Source organism: Coniophora puteana, assembly GCF_000271625.1.
Source record: "Coniophora puteana RWD-64-598 SS2 unplaced genomic scaffold CONPUscaffold_9, whole genome shotgun sequence".
NCBI lineage: Eukaryota > Fungi > Basidiomycota > Agaricomycetes > Boletales > Coniophoraceae > Coniophora > Coniophora puteana.
In genome coordinates, this window is record NW_006913061.1 from 921,425 (window position 1) to 945,940 (window position 24,516).

Consider the following 24,516-nt stretch of genomic DNA (forward strand, 5'->3'; position numbering starts at 1 on the left):
TCCAAACACGAAGCGAAAAAGCTCAATCGTCATGACAAGTCAGTACGCGGTATAATACCGCCCCCCTCACAGCTAACCAAGAATCGAATTACTCAAGTACGCATAGTCCTAACACGCACGCACGCACGCAGAGACAGCCTAATCATCCCCCGCATCAAACATAACCTCCCCCCCTCTCGCTCCCGCTCCCGCCCCCGCCCCCGAGCCAGACGGCACAGGCACAATCTTACTCACAGACCCTCTCGACCCGCGCGCGACATGGCCCGGGCGTGCGTTCCCATTTGCATTTGCATTTCCGTTCCCATTAGCCTTGGCGAACTGTGCGCCCGAAGACGGGCGGTAGAACTCGAGCGAGTCGTCCTCGTCCTCGTCCTCGTCCGGCGGGGCTGTCATGGCGGGGTCGTATCCCGCCGGGTGGGCGGTAGGCGCGTAGGGCGAGCGGAAGCGCGATATGGAGGCCCAGGAGCCTTTGCGCAGGTGTGCGGCGTAGGAGTAGAGGAGGGCGGCGAAGTAGATCTGGGAATTTGGGTGGGTGAGGGGTGGTTGTCAAGTTTTTTGAAAAGGCAGGGAAGGAAGGAAGGAAGGAAGGAAGGAAGAGAGGAAGGGCGGTGAAGATAAAGGCAGAGACGGACGACAAACCTTGACAACCCACGAAACCACAATCACCAGCGCAGCGGTACCCTTCTCCTCGTGCCAGAGCACGTTCGCGGCCGCGGCGCGCTGCGCGTCGGTGAGGTTGAGGTTGTGCGCGGCCGCGGGGGCGCCCGCGCGGATGTCCTCCTGCGCCTGGGAGTTGGCGGTGCGCCGGCCGTCGTGCGGGGTGTGCACCCACCAGCCGACGGCGAAGAAGACGGTCCAGGCGGTGGAGAGGACGTGGTCGACGAAGTAGAGGTGCGCGAAGTAGAGCGTGTGGATCGCGTTTTCCTGTGGTCGTGTGGGCGTTTAGCGGGGGGGAGGGAGAAAAGGCAAGGGGGAGACGGACCTCTCTGACGGCGTTGAGGCCCCACGCGAGGGCGACGAGGGCGATGGTGGAATAGAGGTAGAGCGTGAGCTGGGCAAAGGAGCCGCCTGCGCCTGTGAGGACCGAGATGAGGCCATACACGCCCGCGACCTTGTTCAGCAACTACGCGTTCTTGTGTCAACAACTCCTTCTCGCTCTGACAAGCAGATATAACGCACAGCAAAGAGAAGAGCGAGAATGACGCCTGTCTTGAGGTCGAGGAGGGCGAGGAAGGAGGAGAAGGGCCAGAGGCGTCTCCACTCGGGACGGAGCATGAGTTTCATACGGGGGACATGTACAAGCACACAATTTTATCGAGGGAGTAGAGAATAGCTGGGACCTGGGTGGATTGGCTGAGCTCAGTGCAGCCCTCGACGAAGAGACGAGGCAAGGTCATGACTAAGCCACCTAATTCAGGTCTAACCCCTAAGCGTCTGTGGTCATCGTCGACAGACCCGATGGAAAGCATGGCCCAAAGCACTACAGTCTACGGTTCACCCAGATTATCACACTCGGAGTTTATGACTTTAGTCAAGAGAGAAATATATAAAGGTATACACTAGGAATACAATAGAGTAAGAACGATCGATCCCCGGAGTAGAAACGCCAATGCAGAGCAGACTACGTTATTAAAACAATCTACGAGCGCTCGCCGCGCAGCCGACGGGCGAGAGCGAGGTCTTTGGGCTGGATGGTCACGCGCTTGGCGTGGATAGCGGCCAGGTTCGTGTCCTCGAACAGCGAGACGAGGTATGCCTCAGCGGCCTCCTGAAGTGCCATGACAGCCGACGACTGGAAACGCAGGTCGGTCTGGGAGAGCATCGTAAGCAACGGTGGTAAGATCGGAGTGAAAGCAACATACCTTGAAGTCCTGAGCGATTTCACGAACAAGACGTTGGAAGGGAAGCTTGCGGATAAGCAGCTCCGTCGACTTCTGGTACCGACGGATCTCACGAAGAGCAACCGTGCCGGGGCGGAAACGATGAGGCTTCTTCACACCACCGGTAGCCTGAAAACAATCCAAAGTCAGCAAACGACGAAGTGCGATAAGGGCTGAAGTCACGTACGGGAGCGGCGGTCTTGCGAGCAGAAGACTTGGCAGCGAGCTGCTTACGGGGCGCCTTGCCACCAGTCGACTTGCGAGCAGTCTGCTTGGTGCGGGCCATTGCTGATGTAGTAGATGTAGAGTGGTGGTGGTTGTCGTAGGCGGTAGGCGGACGAATACGCTTGAAGTGAGCGGCGGATAATGGAAGAACAAGATCAAAACTCCCTCGGGTATATATCCAGGCGCGTCGCGCACATCACGTGTCGAGCCGAGGCGCGCACAGACAATCAACAAACGGAAATTCGGCACAGCCACCCGCACCTCGTATATATGCGAGACGCGACTCGGCCTCGATTCTCTCATTCGCATTCGCCCTCTGCGTCAACTCTAAGCAAGCCTCGGCTTCCCAACACAACTGCTTTAACTCTTTCTCACCAACACTTTTCAACTCGACATGTCTGGCCGTGGCAAGGGTGGCAAGGTGAGCTTCCTCGCGCTACTAGTTTTCGACTCAGATGCTTATCTGTTGCACAGGGTCTCGGAAAGGGCGGAGCCAAGCGTCATCGCAAGATTCTCCGCGACAACATCCAGGGCATCACGAAGCCCGCTATCCGTCGTCTTGCGCGCCGTGGTGGTGTGAAGCGTATTTCTGGTCTCATCTACGAGGAGACCCGTGGTGTTCTCAAGATCTTCCTTGAAAACGTGAGCTTCCTTCTTTACCCTTATTATCTCTGGTCACCGTCTCACCATCCACCTCCAGGTCATCCGTGACTCTGTCACGTACACCGAGCACGCCAAGCGGAAGACGGTGACTGCTCTCGATGTCGTCTACGCCCTTAAGCGGTCAGGACGCACGCTCTACGGTTTCGGTGCTTAGATCCTATAGACCTGGACATGATTTGCTATTTATGTATTTTGTAGAGTACTGTATTTTATCAATCTAAGTTCCTTGTCCTTGGGATCTACTTCTTCCGTCTAATATCTGTCCTCGGCGTCTCTCGGCCTACAACTTGCTCTCCGCTGTATCGTTCTTGAAGTTTTACTCGGGGACATGAATGCCGGTGATCGGTCTGCGTTTTGTGATGCTCGGGCGGACGTCGGACGGCGCAGTGTCTGATTGGACACGTGGGTGGTATGTTATGATAGCGGATTGGCCAATGGGGAGGAGAATGTGAGGTTGATAAGCCAAACAGACGGAGACATCGAATTGCGATTTACTCCGTGGTGGACGAGTCCTGGGGTAAATGCCCGTGGTTTTGCCGCACCCACCCAGACCCATGTGTACCCTCCTCTTATCCGGATGCCCACCACCACCGCCTGAGCACCCAAACAGCCCAGGATGACGATGACCTACAGCGATTTCATGTACGGCGATGGTAGCCTCAAGGCTCGTGCAAGCTCAACCAGCCCTGCAGCGTCCACTGCACTGCCCACCGAGATCCTCCTGGCCATCTTCCACGGCCTCTCTCCCGTAGGACTCGCCTCTGTCGCCCGCGTCTGCCAGCCATGGCGCGCTGTCGCAGAGTGGCTGCTCTACACACACGTCTCTGTTGTCGAGACGCTCACAGCCGCGTCGCCCTTCCCCTATCGCACGCTCCGCTGCTGCCAGACACTCCTCGCCCACCCAGCCCTCGCGGGCGCCGTGCGCCGTCTCCACGTCCGCTGGACGTTCGAACATGCCGGACACCCAGGCGAGCACGCCGCGCACGGACCACCCCCGCTCAGCGTCGCACTCGCCGCGCTCTCAGACACGCTCGGATCCGGCGCTGCACCTGGCACAAGCAACACAGGCAGCGTCATGGCAGCGCTGGAGGCGCTCGACTTGCACCTCGGCCTGCCCCACCTCTCCGATCACAGCACCCCGTTTCCATCACCCGCATTCCTCTTCCCGCCCCACTCGACCCACCCGCACCTCCGCCAGCTCTCGCTCAGCGGCCTCGGCCACCCCGCACACGCCGCTTATCTCCCCGCCTTCCTCGCGCGCGTGCCCTCCGTCGTACACCTCCGCCTCTCGGACTCGCGCGACCCGCTCCCGCTGCCCGCCGGTGCCCTCCCGCTCCTCGCGTCCTTCTGCGGCGCCCCGCGCGCGGCAGCGAGCGTGCTCCCCGGAAGACCGGTGTCTGCGCTCGCGCTCGTGGGGCAGGACTACGTCACGGAGTGCGATCTGGCGAGCATGGCGCGCGCGGGGGCGCGCCTCGCGAGTCTGGATCTGAGCGCGATGAGCGTCACCCCGATTCTGCTCAGGAACGTGTCGAGGGCGCTTGGGCATGGTGTGGAGACACTGAGAGTAAGGCTTGCGTTGAGGCATACGCTGCATTTTGCGTTGTCTGGAATTGTAAGTTCCTTGTTTTGTTTTGGCTGTCTGCGCTTTAATGTGCGCTTGATTCGCGCGATCGCTGACGATGGGGTTCATATGGCGTAATGTGCAGAGGCTCTTGACCGCGCTCTCGCATCTCCTCGGCACATTCGACAGGCTCACGACGCTCGATCTGAGCCCGACGCACATCGACTACGTCGGGCTGAGCAACAACGCCGAGGAACACGCGCTCTGCGAAGTGTGGCGCGCCGCGTGCCCGTCCCTCAGGTGCATCGTGTTTCCCTCCCAAACGCAGTGGAAGTACTGCGAGCCGGATCAGGGGACACTCGTGAGGACGTCCTATGGCGGCCAAGGCACAGGTGGCTGGATGCCCTTTTTCGCCGAAGGTGCACGCAGACGAGTGAGTCTGCATATCCCCCATGATCATGATCCTGCCTCTCGTTCCGTCTGCTGATGCTCGGTTTAATCGCAGCCGACGTTTTACCCATCTAGGAAACCCCTCCACGGCGTTGACCCAGCGCTCTGAGGTTTCGCCGCCTCCGCCGCTCTGTAACGCCACTTTACGTTTTCAATACGCCAGCTTTGTACAAACTAGTATTCTCAAATCCAAATCCAAAGTCAAGATACGCCCTGCCAAGCACGCAAAACACATCGAGCAACTACATTCATAAACGCCGTCACAGTCATCCTCACCTCCCCTCCCCCCACACCGCTCTCAGCCCCCGTGACCCAACCTTCCTACCCCCACATGCAACGAAGCACAGACGCCAATTCACCGACCGGCGCGTGCACGCGCACAGCACGTCCCCATGCCATGTCTCAGCCACCACACCGCATCTGCTGAGTCCGTATAATCCCAAGATTATTCCTTCCACCGAATTTCGCCGCGCTGCACCTCCGAGTCTCGCGCGCTGCACGTCTCGCGCTCCGCTAACCGAGAAACGCTGCAAGCGACCTCACCTGCGCTCGTGCCTTTGCGTTGTTGCGCCTCAGTTTCTCCATTTCTCCAGGTTTCTCCGCAGTGCCCGAGCTCGGGCTCAGACTCAGGCTCGAGGGGGCCACTTCCCAGCGGATGCCCGCGCCTGCCCCTCTGACTAATGCGGTGCGATAGCGCCAAAGAAACCGCTGATACAGCCCACGCACGCACGCACGTGTAGGGGAGGGAAGAACTGGGGAGAAAGTGTAGCGTCCCTGGTGCCTTGACCTTGAGCTTGAGCTTGAGCTTCAGAGTCTCAAATAGAGGGCCCGCGGCTGAGCGTTGCGAGGCTTTCGGACGAGGCGTCCGTATGTACTGCGCGTACCTGTCGTATGCCCTGCGTCCCTGACTCCCTGCCGCCGCCGCCGCCCCCGTCGCCGTCGATCCTCCGTCCTCTTCATGCTCACGATCTGCCCTCCGTCCATCCGATATCGTATCCGACGCGATGACCAGCCTTCGGGGCCGGAGCAGCCGCCATTTCCACGTGCTGGACCTGCGGCGGCGCCCACCCACGCACACGCGCGTAGGGCAGGCCTAGCCCGTCCGTACCACCCACATCCCATCCCATCCCATCTCCAGACTTCCAATCCGCTCCGCGAACGGTGTTCATACAGCAGTACGAGCAGCTTTCGTATATCTCATATCATATCACAACAGCACATCACGACACGTCTCCAAGTTCAAATTTCTGGTTCACACTGGTACTCTCGCCTGACTCGGCCCAACCGCAGTCAAGACGCATCCGTACTTTCTCAGTCGTATTGTTCATATATATAGTGCATTGCACGTACATATTGTAGAATTAAACCTCTCGATTGCACATTACATCTCACTGCGTTATGTTCCTAAATGAAAGGCAACGTTCCAGCCCATACGCCCGAAGTCCTCGGAAATGTGGCCTGGTTGCAAATCCGACATGACCGATCGCAGTGCCATGCTCGTGGTTTCTGCCCTTACCAGCATCACTCAATGTCCTAGTTGCAGATGTACACATGTGCTATCATGAATCGAAAAACACCGAGCTGGGTATCATATACATTCCATATTCCACACAAGAAGAAAAAAGAAAAGTAGAGACCGTAGCCAAGCGCCAACGAGAGCTAGAGGATTCGTCGAGCGCTGGTACAGTACTAAGAGGTAAGAAAGTACACCGATAGCTAGGGATTGTTCTGATACATGGCTTGTCTGACCGAGTTAGAGTTATAGGACAATAGACTCCACATCCAATGCGCAAAGAGAACGTAGGTAGGCTGCATACATACATAATTAGGACCAGAACGAGCGAAACGAAGGGGACGAGGAAAGACCGGGACCTCGAGCTAGCGAGGGAATGCATAAGTTAGGTGAGACGAACACCTCCCCACCCCTTATATCACAAAATGACGAGGAGACGGAACGGAGCGAGGAAGCGCCCTTTGTAGCGGGTACAGGCGATAGTTGTGTGATGGCCGAGCATGACCGAAAACCCGGTGACATGCCGGCATCTACGACGCTTCGCCCTCATCGACGAAAATATCCGTGTAGTGCTCGAGAATGGTTTCGATGGCCTACGTGACAATGCATTGAACAAAACAGCACTGTGGTATCGCAGCCAAGGCACAGAGCATACCTTATTTTGGTGCGGGGTATCGGCCATACCGTTGGCGTGACCTGACGCGGCCCCGTTGGCCGTGGGAACCTGTTGTCCGAAGAGCGTTGGTCCGAAGACGATACCAATGTTCTGGATAGACATCGAATTCTCCGCTTCATATTGCACGATCCTGCAAAGCGGGCGCGACAAATGAGTCCGGTGTGAGCCAAAAGAACGGAAATGACGTACTTGTGAAGGTGTCCCATGAAGAACTTGAGCGTAGCATAATTAGGGTCTGGAAGGTCATTGACGCGCTCGTGCAGCCGTATATGCCGTAACCGGTCATTCTCGATTTCTGTCACACATATGTCATCAGAATGGCTCACGGAGTGAGCAATCACGAAATAACATACTAGCAGCATCAACGAAGCCTTGATGCAACTGCGACGTCATCAGCGGCTCTGGAAGCTCTCGGAGCCACATCTTCAGCACACTCGTCACGGTGTTGATGTCCGAGATCCATTCCTCCGCGTCCAGGTTCACATTATCCATGTCTATTCAGCGAGAGCAAGTAAGATGGGCCAGTCCACATCATCACTTTGAGGTCCTATGGTATATACGATATGACGTACCTTTGTCAAGCCGCTCCTTGAGTGTGTTCACCTTGCGCGCCATGCCACTCAGCCGATATATGCCTTGAGACCGCAGACCATGTCGTTCGATCGTTGCACAGCACTTTTCAAGAATGGATGGTACATCGGCGTTGTCGCGTGCCATTTGCTCGGCGAGGTCGACGCCGAACGTCGGGCGCCCGCGGTCTGGCATGTGCAAGCCACCGGACTGTGGACTCACGCTTGTAGCGACGTTCCCATGCGAGTGCGAAGATGATGGTGTTTGTGCGTAGCCGCCGGACATGTGCATGGGCAGAGGGGGAAGCTGCAGTGCGTGCTTCAGAAAAGGACAGACGAGTGAAAGGATACAATGGACGTACGAAACCTTCTTCTGCGGGACCGTCGCGACGAGGCCCGCGTAGCGGTGCGCTGCCGCGGGCGTAGGCATAATTCTGCATGTAAAGCTTGAAATCGGCGCGATTATCAATAGATTCCAACGTGGACTTCAGGCCGGCGCCTGTCGGGACTGAATATCGACTAGTCTAAAAATACATATGACGCTTACCAGACGGTAGGCCCTCCTCTGTTGGCGGCGGGACCAGGGTAGACCCATCACTGAGCACGATACTCTCGAAGAGAAACGCGTATCGTGTGAGATGATACTGCGTGCCGAGATCAATCTCATCGGTGCATTCCTTTAGTGACTGCAGGGGCTTCGGTTAGATATATACGGAAACCAGTGACTGGGGGGCACTTACCCGTAATATGCGGGGAAGCTGGAAGTTAAAGTACTCTTGCCGCATAGTTTGGGTATCAATGAGAGCTTTGCGGTACGTATCTGAAGCATTCGATACCCGTAGCCGGATGTCATCCTCTTGTCGCAGGATCTGGAAAGGATTAGATGGCCGCGCAGATAGGTAGGCTTAGCACATACGTTGCCAGGATTCTTGCCCTTCAAGAGCAGACCACCCTTCGCTACCGCCTTGCCAAGAACACGTTTTCCGGGTGCCCCGCTTGGGGGCTTGGTCTGTACAGCGTTGTCCTTGTACGACTCGCCTTCTTTCTGGAGAAGAACGCGCTCCAGTTCTTCCGAGTTCATATCTAACCGCGCCTTCGATTTCTCCATGATCATTTCTGAATCCTGTAGTGCACGTTCATATCGGGTAGCGAGCTCTTTAGTCTGAGAATGTGCACTATCGATGAGAAATGACGCATATAGTCCATGTCAAGGGGAGAATACGAACCTGCTTCCTATTTTTGTCCACCTCTTTGGCTAGCTGGGCGAGCTCTTCACTCATCTCGTTGAGACGGTGTGCGAAGCGGATCCGGTTTTCGGCCATAACCTCGTGGGTTTTCATTGACGTCTGCCAAGCGTTGACAAACGACCTACAAGCGGGATCTGCATGAGCGTCAAGATGAAGTAGGTAAAGTCAGCATGTATGCGCACCCTGCTTTGCCATCGTTCATTGCATACACCTCAGAGGTCGTACGTGACAACTTCTGCAGACTCTTTCCGTACTCCTCCTCTAACACGGCGCGTTTCTTGAAGAACACGGAAACTTCCTAGGGTAGCATATATGCATGAGTACATCAACCGACGGATGACTGGAGATGGATAGCCGTAATAGGGCCGGCGGGTTAAGGAAGACTCACCCGACATGAAACCATGCTCTGCTTAATCCGGTCTAGGAGCAGGGGCACGCCGCACTGGAGGTCATATCAGAACTGAACGACGGAAATGATCTATTAATGCAACGGGGCTCACGTCCAGCTCGCAGAGTGCCCTGAGCGCGTTCTCGTCGAAGCTCGGTTCCACCAAGTCACCATTAGGAATCGAGGATGTGAATGTGTCCTTCCGTTCAAGTGTGGGGAGGCTATCCAAGCCGGGCCATCTTGAGTCGCTAAGGCGACCTATGGAATCGGAACTGGAACGAGGGGGAGGAGAGTAGGCGCGGTGAGGGGGTGATAGAGCTGCAGGGGTTGAGGATGATTCGACGAGTTGAACTGTTGGACTTGTGGGGGAGAGGGCTCGGACGTGCGGCTGCGGAGGTGATTGGGAGTCTGCATTGTCCGGCGGGTGCGAGTCCCATGCCGGCGTAGTGTGGGCCTCCTCTGTCATTGCTCGGGGGTGATGACACGAGGTGCTGAGAGCAGTGGGATCGGGGGAAGGGATAGCGGCTACGACGGCGAGGTCGTGCAGTTGTTGGAACAGACACCTAACAATAATTAGAGCCGCGTCTTAGGGTTGCCACCTCGGTGTATCTTCCCCGAAATGGCAACACCATCCGCCCCAAGTGGCCTTGACAAGAAGACAACTCCGAGTCAAAGATCACTTTCAAATGATATCAGACGCAACACGCATGCAAGGATGTAATTATAGGATGCCAAGGTCCACAGTTGTGTATGAAATGCTAGCGATAATACATAGGAGGTCAAAATGTCCGATGCGAAATGCAGCTACAGATCTAAGAAACACGTGATATGAGGTATCTAAGTTTTGCGCAGAACTCGAGTCGCGGCTCACAGAGCTCGGGAACCAATAAATAGAAACTCAGGAAAAGCTGCTTAGCTCTTCGTTACCCGATGCAAGCCTCTATAACGTCGTCTAGCACTGCGGGCAACGATTAGGACTCTGGTCCATAATCAGTCGCTGGTCCGCGAGCATGCTGTTAACAGGCACGAAAAGGGGGATTTTATAAAAATCGTGGGCACGAAAATACGGGCAATTGAAAACATACCGCTGTTCGCAGTCGGCCACGCAATCATGTGGATATGCCACATGCTTGGTGCTCAGGCGACAATTGGTCCTGAGGCAGTCGATCTAGAAAGGGCGATTTTAGCTTCGCGTGGCAGGTATTACAACTTCACTCACCCTCGTATTCCTTGTATCCTCTTGGTGCCCACATATAAACTGCCTGGCCTCGTAAAGGATGTAGCACATGATGGAGATGGACGAGGGGACTGGGGATGTAGAGTAAGTGACTGACTGCCAAGCCCAATTGCTTATATGCTCTTTCAGCAGAGCTGACCAGCGCACCCGGGCATCTATAACGCGGGATTGGAGCCAATCGTGAGGTGCCGCAACCTTCGATTTCAAACAGAGATAAAACTTCTTGGGACATGGGCTCGAGACACTGTGTGTACGTTTTGACCGCCGTTTCACCACTGATGGCTGATCAGGCTGATCAGCGTCGTCGGAGTCGACAGTCATAAGCCCGCGCGGGATCAACCCCTGGCGAGACTTCACTGGTCAAGACTGGATGTTTGTGCCGTGGAGGGACCATATGACAAAGCCACTGAGTGCGGCGAGATAAATTTGACATCCAATGCAGGGAGCGGCCACCTAAAATCATCGAGCGCTTAGCGCCTGAATTACAATGGTGCGGCACTGACATAGGGGAACATCAAGCATCCCAATGTCAGCGGAGGTAGAATTCGTGAGATGACACCGAGATCAGCGCCGCCTATCGCCAGAAACACCCGTCCGAACCTCGTATAAAACAAGAATATCAGTATATAACTCGTCGGAATGAGAGACACGTTGGTGGTTCACTTGCAGTTGCAATGCGTCTATCCACAAGCAAACAGCCGTGGCACGGGTACATGTTGGTCCACTTTCGAGGTCCCGAACCTCGTTTGAATGGCAAAGCTCCACGTATACATTGTACGATGCGAAAATGACGATGGCTGCAGATCGCATTGGGAGACAGAAGACCGACAATCTTGAAGAAAAGGGCCTGGGGGTCTCGTTTTCGTTCTTTAAATAACTCAAGGCACATGTCGAAATTGAAGCACGCCGGAGACGGAAGAGCATGAGCTAGCATGAGGCGGTTCAGAACCTCCTACCACAAGGACGCCCCCTCAGCTATTCTGTGGATGATTTAATGAAAGCAAGAAGGAGCGGAGTAGCCGGCTATTCATACAAGTGGAAGAAGGGGTACACGCACGCAACGCTTGGAGGGGGCAGTTTACGATTCATGTGTAGCTGGGTTTTCGTTGTCGTCAACTCGTACCGGGCCTAGCCAATCCTCATGCCCTTGTCAGTAGAGCCTCGCTTGACACTTTGATCCTGAGAGCGTTATTAACGACGAGAAAGCAGCTGACCAACTCAACATATTATATTAAGTACGAGATCGACGACGCAGCAAACAACCGGCATCTCATTGGCTTTGTTCAAGCCGGTATCTCAGACCTTCTCCCCATGAATTGTTTCCCGCCGGTGCCAATCATCGTACATCTCGCGAAGTACCTGGCGAGTGCTAAACGGACAGCCTGTAACTGGTTCAACGCAGCTTCCGGGGTACTATGGGCCTTCCTGTTCAGCATTCGCAGATAATCGTCTCCCGAGCCGTGCTGCGATCTGGTGAAGACCTCTTCTAGGCGGCGGAGTAACAGACAAGCACTAGGGTATGAGAAGAGCAGCGCAGCCTCTGCGCCAAGCGACCATCAGCGCCGATCACAGTGACATAAAACGACATAGCTCTTACTGTGTTCCAGTAGGCCGAGCGCATCTAGCAACAGAACTCCCCACCATGACTTGGGTGCAGTCTCCTCCTGGAAGATGGAGACGAGGTCCCACGCTGCTTCTTGAAGATCCTGGCAGCTCATACGTTGATGGAACTCCGCATAGCGAACGGCAAACATTAGCCGATAAATGAACACCCCTTGGGCCGCCGAGGCCGTATTGAGTACCTGCAGCGAGGGGGCGATGCCTGAAACATATTTAGTGAAGTTCTCTGGCCCTGTACATGGCGTGAGTTGTAACACCGAAGACGAGTGGATCAAAACGTTACCTGAGATGATGTATTCGTCTAGTACCCGATCTACCACACGTCCAAGTCCCGGCCAATCTTCTGCCGAAGAACAATAGCTTATCGCCAGGCCATATTCCTTCTTTTGCATGAGTTCTTGAGCGGCAATCTACTCGTTGGCGATTAGTACGCTTATACGATAAGTGTTAAGTAGAGAATGCTGTACCTTACATACGGACCGCCGAACCTCCTCTCGCTGATACTCGAAACAGATGGCGTTGACGTCCCTCAAAGTATCAGTTAGGACTCCAGTAACGTCCTCGCCGGCCGATTGTTGCGGAACACCTAACCGTAGGGGCACACGCAACAGCACTTCGTCCGCACACTGGACCCCGACTTCGCCGCAAGAAAACATGTATGCTGCAGTGAGTCGCCATAGCGCAGCGTCGGAGTGAAGATATTCAGCGTAAGCTAGCATGTATGAATCTCGCACGGTCAAACCAGTGCTATGAGACTGTTAATGAGCGAATAGATAGGAAAGCGTGAGCTCACTCTTCGACTGGCTCTCGATCTATGAGGCCAAGTGACTGCATGATATCAGCCATGTGAGCGGCGAGCCAGGGATCTAACTGGCTGGCATAGCTTAGCGCTTTCATGGGATCACCTCCGAACAAAGAAGCATGAACCATGTCTTCCATGTCCGTCGGATCGGGTGGTACATCGTCCACAATCTGTGCGACGACATCTCTGCGTGTCACATGAGCTTATCATCAAATGCATTCGCGACAACGGTGACTCACGGTAGATCTTGCCTCCGGAGCCTGAAATCCGCGAAAACTCCCCACGCGACACTGAGTTCTTTCCAGTCGGCGCCCAGTTCATCGCACACTTTCTCAATTACCTCCGTGCGCCCTTCGAGGATTCCGACAATTGAGCTCAGCCGGTCCCACCAGTTTTCATATTCATCTCTCCGGTCTGATTCGGGGACGTTGGTCAATTCAACGCGCATGGCCTTGACCTTTTCTCTCCACCGACGAGAGGCATGCGCGAAGTCGCGCTCGGCGGCGAAGTTCTGGAGATGAGGTTGGTCACTCAGCAAAGGAATGAGTTGGCTCGATAGGCGACGGAGATAGTTGGATGGATGTCGCGACAGAGCCTCCAGGAAAAACGTGGCTGCTTTGACGAGGCCGCGCATGGTCGCCCTTCGATAAGTTAAATAACGTGTAAATGCATCACCAGAGAAGGACATTGACTTACCGCAGGAGGTAAGGCCAAAATGTCTCGTCCTCCCATGGTTTTTCCAAACTTGAGAGATGATCGCCTTCCTCCGTCGACGGCTCTATGAAGTGCATGTTCAACCATTCCATCAACTCGTCCCCAACAGGTGCATCCTCTAGACCGCTGTCGGGCACGTAAAGGACGACAAATAGAGATAGGCATGTGTAGAGTGTGCGGTAGTGATCGCCCGTAAACTGAAGGGAAGACTGATTTTCCTTGGTGGCTTGCTTGTCTGGTTTTAGTATTGATGTAGTGCGGGAGACACAACAGGCCGTACCGAAGCATGTATCCAGCACTCCTTAGTGAAGTTGACGTAGTCCGTCGCGAGCTTCCGAATAGTCCTTACACTATCGTCCCGTTGAGACCTACCGCCCGTCAGGACATAATATGACGCATTTATGCACGTGACGCACCACTCGTTCTCTGGTGTGGAGGATACCCGTAGGAAGTTCTGGAATGCAGCAAAGATGATGGACGTGTCGCTGATAAACTGTTTCAAATGTAAGTATTTGAGCCCATCGTATAGGGTAACACACACGAGTCGCCTCTCAGAGGATGGCTGCGCTTCTGATGACGCAAAGTATATGTCCTGTTCCCCACTACCGCCTTGAAGTTGCGATCCAGGCTTGTTCACGTTAGCAACGTGTCGCAACACGATACCAAGCTAGAGCATATACTCACGTTCGGAGGGAGAAACACAGCCAGAGACTTGTTGTAAGGTGAGAAACATGCCGCGGTCGTTCGCCCGGATTGGACCAGTTCTTCCACGTGGTCGGCTTCGACCACTGGGGGAACGAGATTAAGGTGTTTGGAAGTCGTCATAAAACGCGTCAAGATCTTGAGTAAGAAACGATTTTAACTTGAGAGCGTATCGTGGATGGAACGTGCCGGGACAAAAGGCAAGGTGAGGCGAGACAGTGGCGAGACGCGTCGGCAACTGTGAGAACTTTTCTTACCAAATGGGGATACAACGTAGACGCGCATCCCCCGGCCCACCCCGCTCCAAGTTGGGATGTACTGAACCTCCAGCACGGCGCAAAGGTAAGTTGCGGACTTGAAGCTTGAAGCACAGCACCGAGGACGATCCCGGTTTTTGTCTTCACCTTCGGTGAGCAAAACTTCAAGTGCCCTGCGCCACCATGGTTTCCTCGATTGCACATTCATCATTCATGATTATGGAGCCGTGATGAAACATTTGCTCGCCTGTGACCCTCCGCGGACTGAAAGATACGCAGCTCCGTTCCATTGTAAACGCCGTCATTATCTCTCATAGCCTCACAGCTGCCTTCCGTTTTCTCGTGATGCTCACTCCTAAATCTTTCGCCGTCAATTCAACGCGGGCGTGTAGACGGCGAGGAAGGCACATTCAGTCCTAGTGCGTGATCTCTTTTTCGTTCCCGGACCCTGCTTTCACAAGGGCTTATTTGCACTCGAGCGGGGATGCAGGTTTGCATGCGTCAAAAAATGCAGCTTGCATGCGTCGAGACTTGGGACTTCCTGCAATGTGAGCGACCATTGTCACCTTTTTTACCATCTTCGTTCGAGTTCGATGTGTATCTCCAAGCTTTAGATATGAATCTCCAGCGCTGGAGACGTTGGGGTCACATTACCAGGCCCGCGGCTTGAGAAATTTATCCCTATTACCTGACAGGCATTCCGTTTCAGGACGACCGTAGAATGAGGCAGAGTGCCGGGAACATGCCGCTTGAAATCACCGCACTGCCGTGGTTCTGTTGAGTCGCACCTATGCAGACTGAGCCCCCATGTCAAAAGCAGTCCGTATATGGCGTGCAATCGGCTGTCTTGGACCATAAATCTCCAATGCCCAGACCGTCTCTGCCCATGTCCTATCTTACCTACGTACAGGTCTAGGGTCCTTCGTGGCTCGGCAGGGAGATATCACACTTAATTTCATCCTCTTAGCAGACAATACGACCGGCAATGTGGTGATCGGTACTTTAAGTTTAGACACCAATTCAGCAAGGGCTTTTTGAGACTCGTTTTGATGGACGAAACGAACCTTCGCATCGTCCAGCGCCTTGTTATCTTGCTGCGTAATTATGAGGGGGGTCGCAGAGCAGTGCGCAGGGTGCATGTCTATGTTCTGGGCCGACACTTAGATAACCCGTGGCAACGCTTGCTCATATGATCTCGAGTCTCTGACCGGTCCGTCTTCTCGTTGGAGTGAGCTCATACACAAACCAGCACGGCATGTGGGCTGTTATGGCTGAATCATTCTACCACGTTTGAAAAGGGCATAACAGGGAGTTCTCGCACGAAAAGTAGAATTTCAGTAGGGTCAGACTGTGCCTAAAAGTTCCCAGGTCGCGGCAATCTAGTCAGTGTGCTGTCATCTTCCACACCCTAGTTACCCAAACCGTCTTATGTTAGGTTGATTTCCCGAGTTCTCAAGAATGGATGCTTTTATGCCATACGTTCACAAACCCGTTGCCTAATTTTCCATCGTACTGTTCAACTTCACTCTCTCGAGCGAAACATGGTTGGTCACACGGGAATTGATGCTCCGCGATAAGCGGGGTATCAAGCGGAAGGGAAAATCAGCGGCGCTGTGCTTCGTATTGAACGTTCTAGTTCACGCCGTGGCTTCTATATCTAATATTGGAGAAGTATCGTCGTCGATAGCAGGCTGCGCCTCCGACTATTACATACTGACGGTAGGGCAGCATGCGAGATCGTGGACAACGCTACGGGCTGGTTTCCTGCGCTCCTACTGGATCAAACGTCGGGAATGGGCTCGCTCAGTGCTTTCATAAGAATACGATTGGTGAGTCATGTATCAAAGTCAGCTCCTGAATATGTCTTTAGGTTTGGAAAAAGGCTCAACAACTTCTCTGGTCGCCGAAAAACGCTGCCTTCTTGGTGGTAGGTCACAATCGAGACTCAAGCGCCCCGTTCAGATATCTTTGCTTCGTTTTCGCAGGTACCCAATCGCCGATCACATGTATGTACTCAGGAACTTAAGTGCTCATGACTTAGTAAGCTTGCCACTAGAGCGCTGATAACACCACGTCATCTCTGACCCTATGCGAATTTTTATCTAGATCATTGTATTGCGATGTGGCTGCTTCCTGGCGGCTTGATCAAGCATCTGCATCATCGTCTGCATTAACACTCTTTGAGGAGTCTGCGATAGCTATGTTGGTCACCTGATCACGGTAAAGCCGCAAAGCGGCTTCTCCATTTATTTGCCAGGTTCTGCAGTGATATCACTGTTTCATGCTGTCAGTCACAATGACAATTCCAAAACCAGTCATGGCACGGCGACCTTGATCGTTTCGCACACTCGTGCTACCTTCGGGCGCTTGCGTGTTCAACATCAACGTTTGAAATGACTTCAAATACACTCGTCGCGTCTCTGATCATTCTTCCGCCTTGGAGGAGCTGTCTTCACTCTAGCCGCCATACGTTATCAGGCACATATGCGGATTCACCTAGGCCGCTTCATGTTCTACGTTCACATTGATAATCGCGGAACTAAGCTATCAAGGTCCGGCCGAGAAGTACGCGATTTCTGTAGGACCGGTGGGCTTGATCATATTCTTCAATATCGGCCCAGCTCAGACTACTGTCCAAACCCTGTGGGAGGTCACGCCCATGAAATACGACGGAAAAGCGCTGACGCAATGGTAACCACGAAGCGCGGATATGACGCCAGTATACTTACACTTGCCGAACATACTTAGCTCACTAGCCCCCTACATCGTTACCTCTTCATAATTCACCTATACCACCTCACACTATCACGTAGCCGCTCCTAAACGTAGCCACGGGTTTGACGCGGGGTATAAATACAGAAATTTCTCTCGCTCATTCGCCCTTGTCGAAAATATCCGAAAATGTACCATAGGAAATATCATTTCCCCGCAAATTTCCAGACACTTTTGGATGCGGTGATGTCCATGACAGCCACTGAACAGACGTACTTACCTTTAATCTCAAGTATTATAGGAAAAATCCTGGATAGGACAATCGGTCGGTGAAAGAAAGTAGAGAGACGCTAAGAAAGAAACACTAGCCATTCTCCTCATATACTTGCGACCCGCCGCGTACTTGGACGCTTTGACACCGGGCGCAGTGCTCTTGCAGAGTCTTCCAGGGTTTAGTAATTGATCTCGTTACATTGTGTGTGGGTAGCCCTTCAAGCTAGCAAGGCCAACGCCACATCTAATATCGGTAATGCCGCCATCGGCAACCATAATTAGCAATGAGCATGAGCCATCCTTCGGTCTTCCTCCACTATTCCAGGAGGCCTACATCGCCTATATTATGACACCAGTGTAGGGCGCAATTCAGCGGCGTTTTCTGCCAACGGATACTAACTTACGACAAGTCCCTGCTGGCTGTATTTCTAAAACGTTGGCCAATCGGCTGTTTGCCAGTGTTGACGGGGACAAACCCTCGCGGGATTTTCCTTGATTAGCCCGCTATCCTTGGATTAGGGTGAAGGTCAATCGTCCAAGGGCCTGGTCTAGGTACGTCACTTCGAAGTTTACGCCTATTCACCCTAATACAAGATTCATATAAATATTAGACAGAGCATAATGGGGACGGCGTTTAGTCCGCCGCCATGACCCTGGAATCTAGGTTGAGTTTATCGATAACTTTCTGTGACACAGCTTGCGCCCACAAACGAGCGGAAGCTCTTAAGAAGATAGACTATAGGTGCCTATTTAGCAGTCCACGTAAAACCGCGTGTCTTATCAGGCAAATCTATCTATATGCACTACATCTCCGCATTTGATCGATCGCCTTAAGGAATGGCTATGTACATGATTACGGACCACGTCCTTTCTATCACATCACAGAGAATGTGAGAGGAAGCCGCACCGCATGGATGTGGCGGAGGCATTCATGGTCAAATGAAGAAGCACATTGATAAATTGGTAACACATGGTGTACGTGGGCAAGTTTAATCCTTACTTGTTCGACTTATAGCGTCACGGTAGCGAAAAAAAAAAGAGATTAAACTGGCTGAATTGGACCCGCTACGATATGGACCAGCACAGTCAACATTCGTCGATAGTAAACTGTAGTCTGTCTGACGACCAGAACAGTACATTAGGAACCAAAACGTTGCACTACATCACCCCGACATATTTGAGACTTCCTTCGCGATCATCCATCCTCGATAGTGATAATAAGGGAGGATTGCCTGGATCGCTCGAGGAAGAGCCGGACAACTCTTCGGGATACTGATAACTTGACACGTGACCACAGACGAGAGAACCCTGGCGTAACCTCGCGCTTATGAAACTTCCGAGCAAAGGAAGCGTCTACTAGACTTTTGTAGGTACTAAATCACAGCATGCCACTTCAAGCGTGCAAATTGTTAATGTGTTTATTTGCTCGAGTGTGGCAAACGATGTAGGGAATGGTATGAGTACACAGCGCAGGAAATGAGAATACCTAAGCTTCAGGCAGGAGCTTCATGAGCTGTTCTGGCTTTGTAGGATAAGAGCCGATCCCGATAGCCTGGTGCCATTTTACATGTACTCGGCTAGCATAAGAGCCCAAGGCTGATATTAGCCTCGATGGCTGTTAGCCAAGCACGAGAGTAAGACCAGCAACATACCAAGGATTACATTTCCTGTTGCGCCATAGCCTCCATGGTCCCACGACAGAGACGTTGGACATCCTGGGCGAACTCGCGTTTTGTGCATGCCCCTTGGCGCCCAGTACGCCTAGACGCCCAGCTCGTCGAAGACAAGCTAGAACACGAGTTTGGGGCGAGGTGTCGTCCACAAGGTGTGCTCAGCCTTGTCGTTTCCGTGTTAGTCGGCCGAAACTCCGAAGTAAGCATGACGTAGATCACGCAGATCACTCGCGGTGCGCAAGACTATTGATGGATGAGCTAATAGACCGCATCGACTACACTGCCAATACCCCGCGAAGCGTGAAGATCAAGGGAGTAAGCTTACGAAGGACTGCATTCTTATCGCTTTAATGCTATACCCGTACCCGGTCTAGCTCTTGTTTAGGACGCGCAGCATGTAGTAGACTGTACCTAGATGCTGCGGACCTTGCAAGTGAGAGCTTGCGCAGCAGCAAGCTTGGCCAGTAGGCTTGAGTCTTGGACTGCTTTACAGGATGAGCGCGTTTTGCTTACCTCGGGGTGAACGGCACGGTGTGGCTCCATGCTCCTCTCGGAACGCCGGCGGCCTCAAATCTCAATGTGTCAGGCGCTATTACGTTTAGTGGATGTTGCTTCAGAATCCCAAGTCTCCTCGTCAATAACAGCAGTGAAGAGGCAAGTAGAAACAGGGAACAATGAGCTTAGGGAGTAAGACGAAACAATTAATGCCCCGCGGACGGAATGGTTTTATTGTACCAAGGAAAGGGGCACATACAAGGAGTTGTGATGCGACGTTTTGTGGGGCCAAGCGGGGGATGCCGAGGAGCCGGAGGAGCTTCCCCTTGGCGGGCGCATGGCTTTTATTCCGGCTGCGCAGTGCTCAGCCTCGCCGTCGCTCGCTCGCTCACCGCACTCTCCCTCACCCAAATATTCATAGCTCGCAGTGCGAGCCACATAACCCCACTCCCTCTCTCCACCATACCATCATCACCCATCTAATTCTCTATCTAATTCCTTGTCCTCCGCTGCTTCAGTGTCTAGCAAGCCAATCAGGAATTGCCCAGTCAGAATCGAAACGTCGACAGTGTCCAACTCCGCTCGGCTTGCCAGCTAGTCGGTCGCTTGTTTCGCTTCGCCTTCACGCCCAAAGTCCCATCTCGAATCAAGACACTCTCTCAACCCCCACGCATCGCCCGACATGATCACTTCATTACCGATACCTTTTTCGCTTCTTGTTCTTCTCTCATGCTGTCTTTCGACTCTCTCGGCACCAAGTCCATCATCACCAGGCCCAATTCACATCCCCGTCGTGCGGAAGACACCCCAGGAGCACACAGGAGAGTGGGCGCAGCGTGAGCGCGAGGCACTCATTGTCAAGTATGGCGGCCAACCTTTGAGCAAGCGTGCTAGCGAAGGTTACAATCTGTACGTCGACTTATTTTCCTCCCCTTCCCGACCGTCGTCATCCTAATGGTTTTTCTTAGCATCACCAACCAGCAGGCGGATTCGAGGTAAGCATTGAATGTTTCATGCGATAAGTCTTTTGGTACGATCACACGACAATTCAGTTACTTTGGTTCGCTCGCGATCGGAACGCCCCCCGTCTCATTTGACGTCATTCTCGACACAGGCTCTGCGTAAGTTTTGCTCTCCATTCCTGTTCTAGAGCTTCCATTGATCTCGCGTCACATAATCAGCGACCTCTGGGTAGCAGACACATCATGCACGGCCTGTGGCCACGTTGCAGTCCTCGACTCGTCAAGCAGTTCAACGTTCAAGAACCTCAGCGAGCCGTTCCAGATCACGTACGGCTCCGGACAGGCGGCCGGTACCCTCGGGCAGGATGTCGTCCAAATGGCCGGGTTCTCTGTTTCAAATCAAGTATTTGGTGCGTGTCACTCCATCTTCCATCACATTGGGCAATACAGACGAAATTAATTGCTTGATGTATCTAGCTGCGGTCACCCAAGTCACTCAGGGTCTGCTGAACAGCCCCGTCTCAGGCCTCCTCGGTCTTGCATGGGAGTCGATAGCCTCCTCACAACATATGCCACTATGGCAGACCCTCGCGTCTAGCGGTGCATGGCAGGAGAACGTCATGTCGTTCCAGCTCACTCGGTAAGCAGCTGTTGAGGGCAGCATTCAGGCCGAGTAGCACTTACACTTTTTGCAGTTACATCAATGCGACAAACCAGCAGGAGCTTGAGCCAGGAGGAACGTTCACTATGGGTGGTACCAATTCGAGCTTGTACACCGGCGACATCGATTACCAGAATGTACCCACGACGCCCACCTACTGGCTGCAGAACATTGGCTGTAAGTTCCACTCCATTCTCTTCGCTCTCACAGCCACTAATGAACGTTATTTCCAGCGTTGTCTGTGAATGGCAACCAGGTCACAATCCCCACAGGTGGCACCAACGCTTACGCGGCGATTGACACCGGCACCACCCTTGTCGGTGGTCCCTCGAGCGCCATCGCCAACATCTTCGCTCAGATCCCCAACTCCGCACCGGGCACTGGCTCCTGGCAAGGATACTACACCTACCCTTGCAGCACCGCCGTGACCGTCTCGATCTCCTTCGGCGGCCCTTCGTGGGCCGTGAGTCCCGCGGACTTCCAACTGCAGCAGATCTCGAGCTCGCAGTGCGTCGGCGCGTTTTTCAACCTCGATGTCGGCGGCTCCGCGCCTGCGTGGATCATCGGCGACACGTTCCTCGTGCGTTTCTCCTGCCTTCCTTCTACCAGAAGCACATAACTTACGCCGCGCAGAAAAACGTGTACACCGTCTTCCGGTACAACCCAGCGTCTGTCGGCTTTGCGCAGCTCTCGTCGACCGCGGTCGCCATGAACGGCGCAGGCGGCGCGGCGCCCTCGCCCACGATCGGGCAGGTGTCGTCGACCGTGACGGCGACCTCGAATGGGGCACTTGCCAAGTTCGGCGGCGTCCCGGCAAAGGGCCTGATTGGCGCTGGTCTCGCCGCGCTCGCGGGCGCGATGGTGCTCTGAGCGCAAGAACACCTCGGGCTGCTGTGGTGTCGTAGGTGTAGGCTTTCGTTTTGTGCACCAGTGGAAGGGAAGAAGTTTTATATATTTGCATTTGTTTTAACGAGATGTGGGTAGCGGTTGGACAAGGACAAGGACAGGGATAAGGATAAGGACATATGATGACGCATTGCAAATTGGTTCTTCCACATTCACTATTTTTATGCTTCACGTTCGAACCTATCATTTAGCCGCTTTTTCTTCTGTGACTTGTCGAGCGCATGCTTTGTCCCTCCCCCGTTCTGAAGGACTTATTCATTAATACATTTATGGACAGCTCTGCATTACGAACATAGTTTGTATGTCTATACTCGCATTATTCATAATGGCATTTGCTGTGACACTTGTGTTTCTTGTACCAACAATCGTACCGTGAAACGTGAAACAACTGAGGATTTGTGTTTCCCAGACAAGACGTTACACCCGTATGACGTCTTCCATAGTGCACAAGACATCTCGAGCAGACTCGGGGTGATTGACTTAGTTCATGCTCACTGGATGCCCTCAAGAGGGATACTTCACGCTATCGAACAGAGGTGGAGGATATGCCAAAGAGAAATGAAATTATAATGGTACAAATACAATACAAGCTGCGAAAGAAACACGACAAAAACCCCTCATGCTCATGCACCGAAACCGTAGAGCGTGCGTCCTGACCGCTTAAGGGCGTAGACGACATCGAGAGCAGTCACCGTCTTCCGCTTGGCGTGCTCGGTGTACGTGACAGAGTCACGGATGACCTGGTGTTAAATGGTGAGACGATGATTAAAAGGCAAGGATGAAAGGAGCCTCACGTTTTCAAGGAAGATCTTGAGAACACCACGGGTCTCCTCGTAGATGAGACCAGAAATACGCTTCACACCACCACGGCGCGCAAGACGACGGATAGCGGGCTTCGTGATGCCCTGGATGTTGTCGCGGAGAATCTTGCGGTGACGCTTGGCTCCGCCCTTTCCGAGACCCTGTGCAACAGATAAGCCTCTGAGTCGAAAACTAGTAGCGCGAGGAAGCTCACCTTGCCACCCTTGCCACGGCCAGACATGTTCGATTGAGAAGTGTTGGTGAAAAAGAGTTGAAGTAGTTGTGTTGAGAAGCCGAGGCTTGCTTGGAGTTGACGCAGAGGGCGAATGCGAATGAGAGATTCAAGACCAAGTCGCGTCTCGCATATATACGAGGCGCGGGTGGCTGTGCTGAATTTCCGTTTGTTGATTGTGTGTGCGCGCCTCGGCTCGACACGTGATGTGCGCGACGCGCCTGGATATATACCCGAGGCGGTTTTGACTTTGGGTTCTCACTATCCGTCGCTCACTTCAAGCCGCCCAACACCACTACCACCACCACTCTACATTTACTACATCAGCAATGGCCCGTACCAAGCAGACCGCTCGCAAGTCGACTGGTGGCAAGGCGCCCCGTAAGCAGCTCGCTGCCAAGTCCTCTGCTCGCAAGACCGCTGCTCCCGTACGTGCCTTCACTCCTTGTTGTGTTTCGACATTTGCTGAATTCGATTTCAGGCTACTGGTGGTGTGAAGAAGCCTCATCGTTTCCGGCCTGGTACGGTTGCTCTTCGTGAGATCCGTCGGTACCAGAAGTCGACGGAGTTGCTTATCCGCAAGCTTCCCTTCCAACGTCTTGTTCGTGAAATCGCTCAGGACTTCAAGGTATGTTGCTTTCACTCCGATCTTACCACCGTTGCTTACGATGCTCTCCCAGACCGACCTGCGTTTCCAGTCGTCGGCTGTCATGGCACTTCAGGAGGCCGCTGAGGCATACCTCGTCTCGCTGTTCGAGGACACGAACCTCGCCGCCATCCACGCCAAGCGTGTTACCATCCAGCCAAAAGATCTTGCCCTTGCCCGCCGGCTGCGTGGCGAGCGTTCATAAGCATTTGCGCTTGCGCTGGACTTTACATACTAGACTCTCGCTTTGCTTATTCCTTTAGTTCTGTATTTTATTGTACTATCCCTTATTTGATCTTTTGACATACGCCAACTGCGTCCCAATTATCATGATTGCCATTAAGTCATCCGGTGTTCATGGCTATCTTATAGGACGCATATAAGAGCCCGACATGAAGGAGATTTCAATGTTCCGCTCCTGATGTCGATTTATGGTGGCTGTGCGCATACAACCTCCTGGGCTAAATTAGCCCGCGGAGTTATAGTACCGATGCCACTTTCCACGCTGTTGACTTCATCACCTTTGGGCGAAGACTTCGAGCACTGCAACGTTCATCCGCAATGATGAGTGCACCGAAATGATACCCGCCCTTGTTCCATGAGACGGTTGCTCTGCTTCAATAATAGGCCATTCACTGCCTGCGAAGATTC

At 53.5% G+C, this 24,516-nt stretch overlaps 10 protein-coding genes across 10 annotated transcripts; 4 read left to right on the forward strand and 6 right to left on the reverse strand.

The window, feature by feature from the left end:
* Window positions 1–138: 138 nt before the first annotated feature.
* Window positions 139–1,275, reverse strand: CONPUDRAFT_91372 (DUF1753-domain-containing protein; the record flags this gene model as incomplete). The annotated part of the gene is made up of 4 exons (XM_007772585.1): window positions 139–516; window positions 640–924; window positions 983–1,123; window positions 1,180–1,275. The coding sequence occupies 4 exons, from the start codon at window positions 1,273–1,275 to the stop codon at window positions 139–141; spliced, it is 900 nt and encodes a 299-aa protein (XP_007770775.1).
* Window positions 1,276–1,507: 232 nt separating this feature from the next.
* Window positions 1,508–2,237, reverse strand: CONPUDRAFT_145231 (histone-like type 2). Its single transcript, XM_007772586.1, has 3 exons — window positions 2,068–2,237; window positions 1,863–2,009; window positions 1,508–1,810 (listed from the first exon to the last, which is right to left on the reverse strand). Exons 1-3 carry the CDS (start codon window positions 2,164–2,166, stop codon window positions 1,640–1,642), a joined length of 417 nt encoding a protein of 138 aa, XP_007770776.1. The 5' UTR covers window positions 2,167–2,237; the 3' UTR covers window positions 1,508–1,639.
* Window positions 2,238–2,419: 182 nt separating this feature from the next.
* Window positions 2,420–3,007, forward strand: CONPUDRAFT_126831 (histone-fold-containing protein). Its single transcript, XM_007772587.1, has 3 exons — window positions 2,420–2,526; window positions 2,580–2,747; window positions 2,806–3,007. Exons 1-3 carry the CDS (start codon window positions 2,500–2,502, stop codon window positions 2,920–2,922), a joined length of 312 nt encoding a protein of 103 aa, XP_007770777.1. The 5' UTR covers window positions 2,420–2,499; the 3' UTR covers window positions 2,923–3,007.
* A 224-nt stretch (window positions 3,008–3,231) lies between these two features.
* On the forward strand, window positions 3,232–5,091 carry CONPUDRAFT_126834 (uncharacterized protein). Its single transcript, XM_007772588.1, has 3 exons — window positions 3,232–4,380; window positions 4,475–4,762; window positions 4,835–5,091. Exons 1-3 carry the CDS (start codon window positions 3,385–3,387, stop codon window positions 4,886–4,888), a joined length of 1,338 nt encoding a protein of 445 aa, XP_007770778.1. The 5' UTR covers window positions 3,232–3,384; the 3' UTR covers window positions 4,889–5,091.
* A 103-nt stretch (window positions 5,092–5,194) lies between these two features.
* Window positions 5,195–6,049, reverse strand: CONPUDRAFT_166881 (uncharacterized protein). Its single transcript, XM_007772589.1, has 3 exons — window positions 5,848–6,049; window positions 5,514–5,792; window positions 5,195–5,456 (listed from the first exon to the last, which is right to left on the reverse strand). Exons 1-3 carry the CDS (start codon window positions 5,946–5,948, stop codon window positions 5,225–5,227), a joined length of 612 nt encoding a protein of 203 aa, XP_007770779.1. The 5' UTR covers window positions 5,949–6,049; the 3' UTR covers window positions 5,195–5,224.
* A 773-nt stretch (window positions 6,050–6,822) lies between these two features.
* On the reverse strand, window positions 6,823–9,638 carry CONPUDRAFT_59062 (RhoGAP-domain-containing protein; the record flags this gene model as incomplete). Its single annotated transcript, XM_007772227.1, has 13 exons — window positions 6,823–6,885; window positions 6,948–7,098; window positions 7,158–7,263; window positions 7,322–7,462; window positions 7,541–7,761; window positions 7,871–8,036; window positions 8,085–8,223; window positions 8,278–8,406; window positions 8,454–8,699; window positions 8,764–8,905; window positions 8,967–9,082; window positions 9,173–9,226; window positions 9,285–9,638. 13 exons carry the CDS (start codon window positions 9,636–9,638, stop codon window positions 6,823–6,825), a joined length of 2,028 nt encoding a protein of 675 aa, XP_007770417.1.
* Window positions 9,639–11,685: 2,047 nt separating this feature from the next.
* Window positions 11,686–14,405, reverse strand: CONPUDRAFT_138272 (uncharacterized protein). Its single transcript, XM_007772590.1, has 11 exons — window positions 14,230–14,405; window positions 14,087–14,173; window positions 13,962–14,038; window positions 13,826–13,913; window positions 13,528–13,775; window positions 13,071–13,472; window positions 12,823–13,017; window positions 12,497–12,776; window positions 12,313–12,439; window positions 12,007–12,261; window positions 11,686–11,949 (listed from the first exon to the last, which is right to left on the reverse strand). Exons 1-11 carry the CDS (start codon window positions 14,368–14,370, stop codon window positions 11,693–11,695), a joined length of 2,157 nt encoding a protein of 718 aa, XP_007770780.1. The 5' UTR covers window positions 14,371–14,405; the 3' UTR covers window positions 11,686–11,692.
* Window positions 14,406–20,118: 5,713 nt separating this feature from the next.
* On the forward strand, window positions 20,119–22,501 carry CONPUDRAFT_83398 (acid protease). Its single transcript, XM_007772591.1, has 8 exons — window positions 20,119–20,566; window positions 20,626–20,652; window positions 20,710–20,778; window positions 20,839–21,029; window positions 21,097–21,259; window positions 21,315–21,457; window positions 21,514–21,860; window positions 21,914–22,501. Exons 1-8 carry the CDS (start codon window positions 20,340–20,342, stop codon window positions 22,148–22,150), a joined length of 1,404 nt encoding a protein of 467 aa, XP_007770781.1. The 5' UTR covers window positions 20,119–20,339; the 3' UTR covers window positions 22,151–22,501.
* A 223-nt stretch (window positions 22,502–22,724) lies between these two features.
* Window positions 22,725–23,322, reverse strand: CONPUDRAFT_107102 (histone-fold-containing protein). Its single transcript, XM_007772592.1, has 3 exons — window positions 23,202–23,322; window positions 22,981–23,148; window positions 22,725–22,926 (listed from the first exon to the last, which is right to left on the reverse strand). The coding sequence occupies exons 1-3, from the start codon at window positions 23,226–23,228 to the stop codon at window positions 22,810–22,812; spliced, it is 312 nt and encodes a 103-aa protein (XP_007770782.1). The 5' UTR covers window positions 23,229–23,322; the 3' UTR covers window positions 22,725–22,809.
* Window positions 23,323–23,490: 168 nt separating this feature from the next.
* CONPUDRAFT_166884 (histone-like type 2) lies at window positions 23,491–24,304 on the forward strand. The gene is made up of 3 exons (XM_007772593.1): window positions 23,491–23,647; window positions 23,701–23,847; window positions 23,900–24,304. Exons 1-3 carry the CDS (start codon window positions 23,549–23,551, stop codon window positions 24,068–24,070), a joined length of 417 nt encoding a protein of 138 aa, XP_007770783.1. The 5' UTR covers window positions 23,491–23,548; the 3' UTR covers window positions 24,071–24,304.
* Window positions 24,305–24,516: the final 212 nt, after the last annotated feature.

Excerpts from the sequence above, each read along its gene's own strand:
- CONPUDRAFT_83398 (XM_007772591.1), top strand. The coding sequence starts at position 20,340 with ATGATCACTTCATTACCGATACCTTTTTCGCTTCTTGTTCTTCTCTCA. Across the intron at positions 21,030-21,096 it reads TGTTTCAAATCAAGTATTTG|CTGCGGTCACCCAAGTCACT; the intron begins GTGCGTGTCACT and ends TGATGTATCTAG. Across the intron at positions 21,458-21,513 it reads CTGGCTGCAGAACATTGGCT|CGTTGTCTGTGAATGGCAAC; the intron begins GTAAGTTCCACT and ends CGTTATTTCCAG.
- CONPUDRAFT_166884 (XM_007772593.1), top strand. The coding sequence starts at position 23,549 with ATGGCCCGTACCAAGCAGACCGCTCGCAAGTCGACTGGTGGCAAGGCG. Across the intron at positions 23,648-23,700 it reads CTCGCAAGACCGCTGCTCCC|GCTACTGGTGGTGTGAAGAA; the intron begins GTACGTGCCTTC and ends ATTCGATTTCAG. Across the intron at positions 23,848-23,899 it reads AAATCGCTCAGGACTTCAAG|ACCGACCTGCGTTTCCAGTC; the intron begins GTATGTTGCTTT and ends ATGCTCTCCCAG.
- CONPUDRAFT_138272 (XM_007772590.1), bottom strand. The coding sequence starts at position 14,370 with ATGACGACTTCCAAACACCTTAATCTCGTTCCCCCAGTGGTCGAAGCC. Across the intron at positions 13,473-13,527 it reads TTTTGGCCTTACCTCCTGCG|GGCGACCATGCGCGGCCTCG; the intron begins GTAAGTCAATGT and ends AACTTATCGAAG. Across the intron at positions 12,777-12,822 it reads GATCGAGAGCCAGTCGAAGA|CACTGGTTTGACCGTGCGAG; the intron begins GTGAGCTCACGC and ends ACAGTCTCATAG.
- CONPUDRAFT_126831 (XM_007772587.1), top strand. The coding sequence starts at position 2,500 with ATGTCTGGCCGTGGCAAGGGTGGCAAG. Across the intron at positions 2,527-2,579 it reads GCCGTGGCAAGGGTGGCAAG|GGTCTCGGAAAGGGCGGAGC; the intron begins GTGAGCTTCCTC and ends TCTGTTGCACAG. Across the intron at positions 2,748-2,805 it reads TCAAGATCTTCCTTGAAAAC|GTCATCCGTGACTCTGTCAC; the intron begins GTGAGCTTCCTT and ends ATCCACCTCCAG.
- CONPUDRAFT_126834 (XM_007772588.1), top strand. The coding sequence starts at position 3,385 with ATGACGATGACCTACAGCGATTTCATGTACGGCGATGGTAGCCTCAAG. Across the intron at positions 4,381-4,474 it reads ATTTTGCGTTGTCTGGAATT|AGGCTCTTGACCGCGCTCTC; the intron begins GTAAGTTCCTTG and ends CGTAATGTGCAG. Across the intron at positions 4,763-4,834 it reads CCGAAGGTGCACGCAGACGA|CCGACGTTTTACCCATCTAG; the intron begins GTGAGTCTGCAT and ends GTTTAATCGCAG.
- CONPUDRAFT_166881 (XM_007772589.1), bottom strand. The coding sequence starts at position 5,948 with ATGAACACCGTTCGCGGAGCGGATTGGAAGTCTGGAGATGGGATGGGA. Across the intron at positions 5,793-5,847 it reads CCCTACGCGCGTGTGCGTGG|GCTGGTCATCGCGTCGGATA; the intron begins GTGGGCGCCGCC and ends CCGGCCCCGAAG. Across the intron at positions 5,457-5,513 it reads AGTTCTTCCCTCCCCTACAC|TCAGAGGGGCAGGCGCGGGC; the intron begins GTGCGTGCGTGC and ends GCACCGCATTAG.
- CONPUDRAFT_145231 (XM_007772586.1), bottom strand. The coding sequence starts at position 2,166 with ATGGCCCGCACCAAGCAGACTGCTCGCAAGTCGACTGGTGGCAAGGCG. Across the intron at positions 2,010-2,067 it reads CTCGCAAGACCGCCGCTCCC|GCTACCGGTGGTGTGAAGAA; the intron begins GTACGTGACTTC and ends GATTGTTTTCAG. Across the intron at positions 1,811-1,862 it reads AAATCGCTCAGGACTTCAAG|ACCGACCTGCGTTTCCAGTC; the intron begins GTATGTTGCTTT and ends ATGCTCTCCCAG.
- CONPUDRAFT_107102 (XM_007772592.1), bottom strand. The coding sequence starts at position 23,228 with ATGTCTGGCCGTGGCAAGGGTGGCAAG. Across the intron at positions 23,149-23,201 it reads GCCGTGGCAAGGGTGGCAAG|GGTCTCGGAAAGGGCGGAGC; the intron begins GTGAGCTTCCTC and ends TCTGTTGCACAG. Across the intron at positions 22,927-22,980 it reads TCAAGATCTTCCTTGAAAAC|GTCATCCGTGACTCTGTCAC; the intron begins GTGAGGCTCCTT and ends ATTTAACACCAG.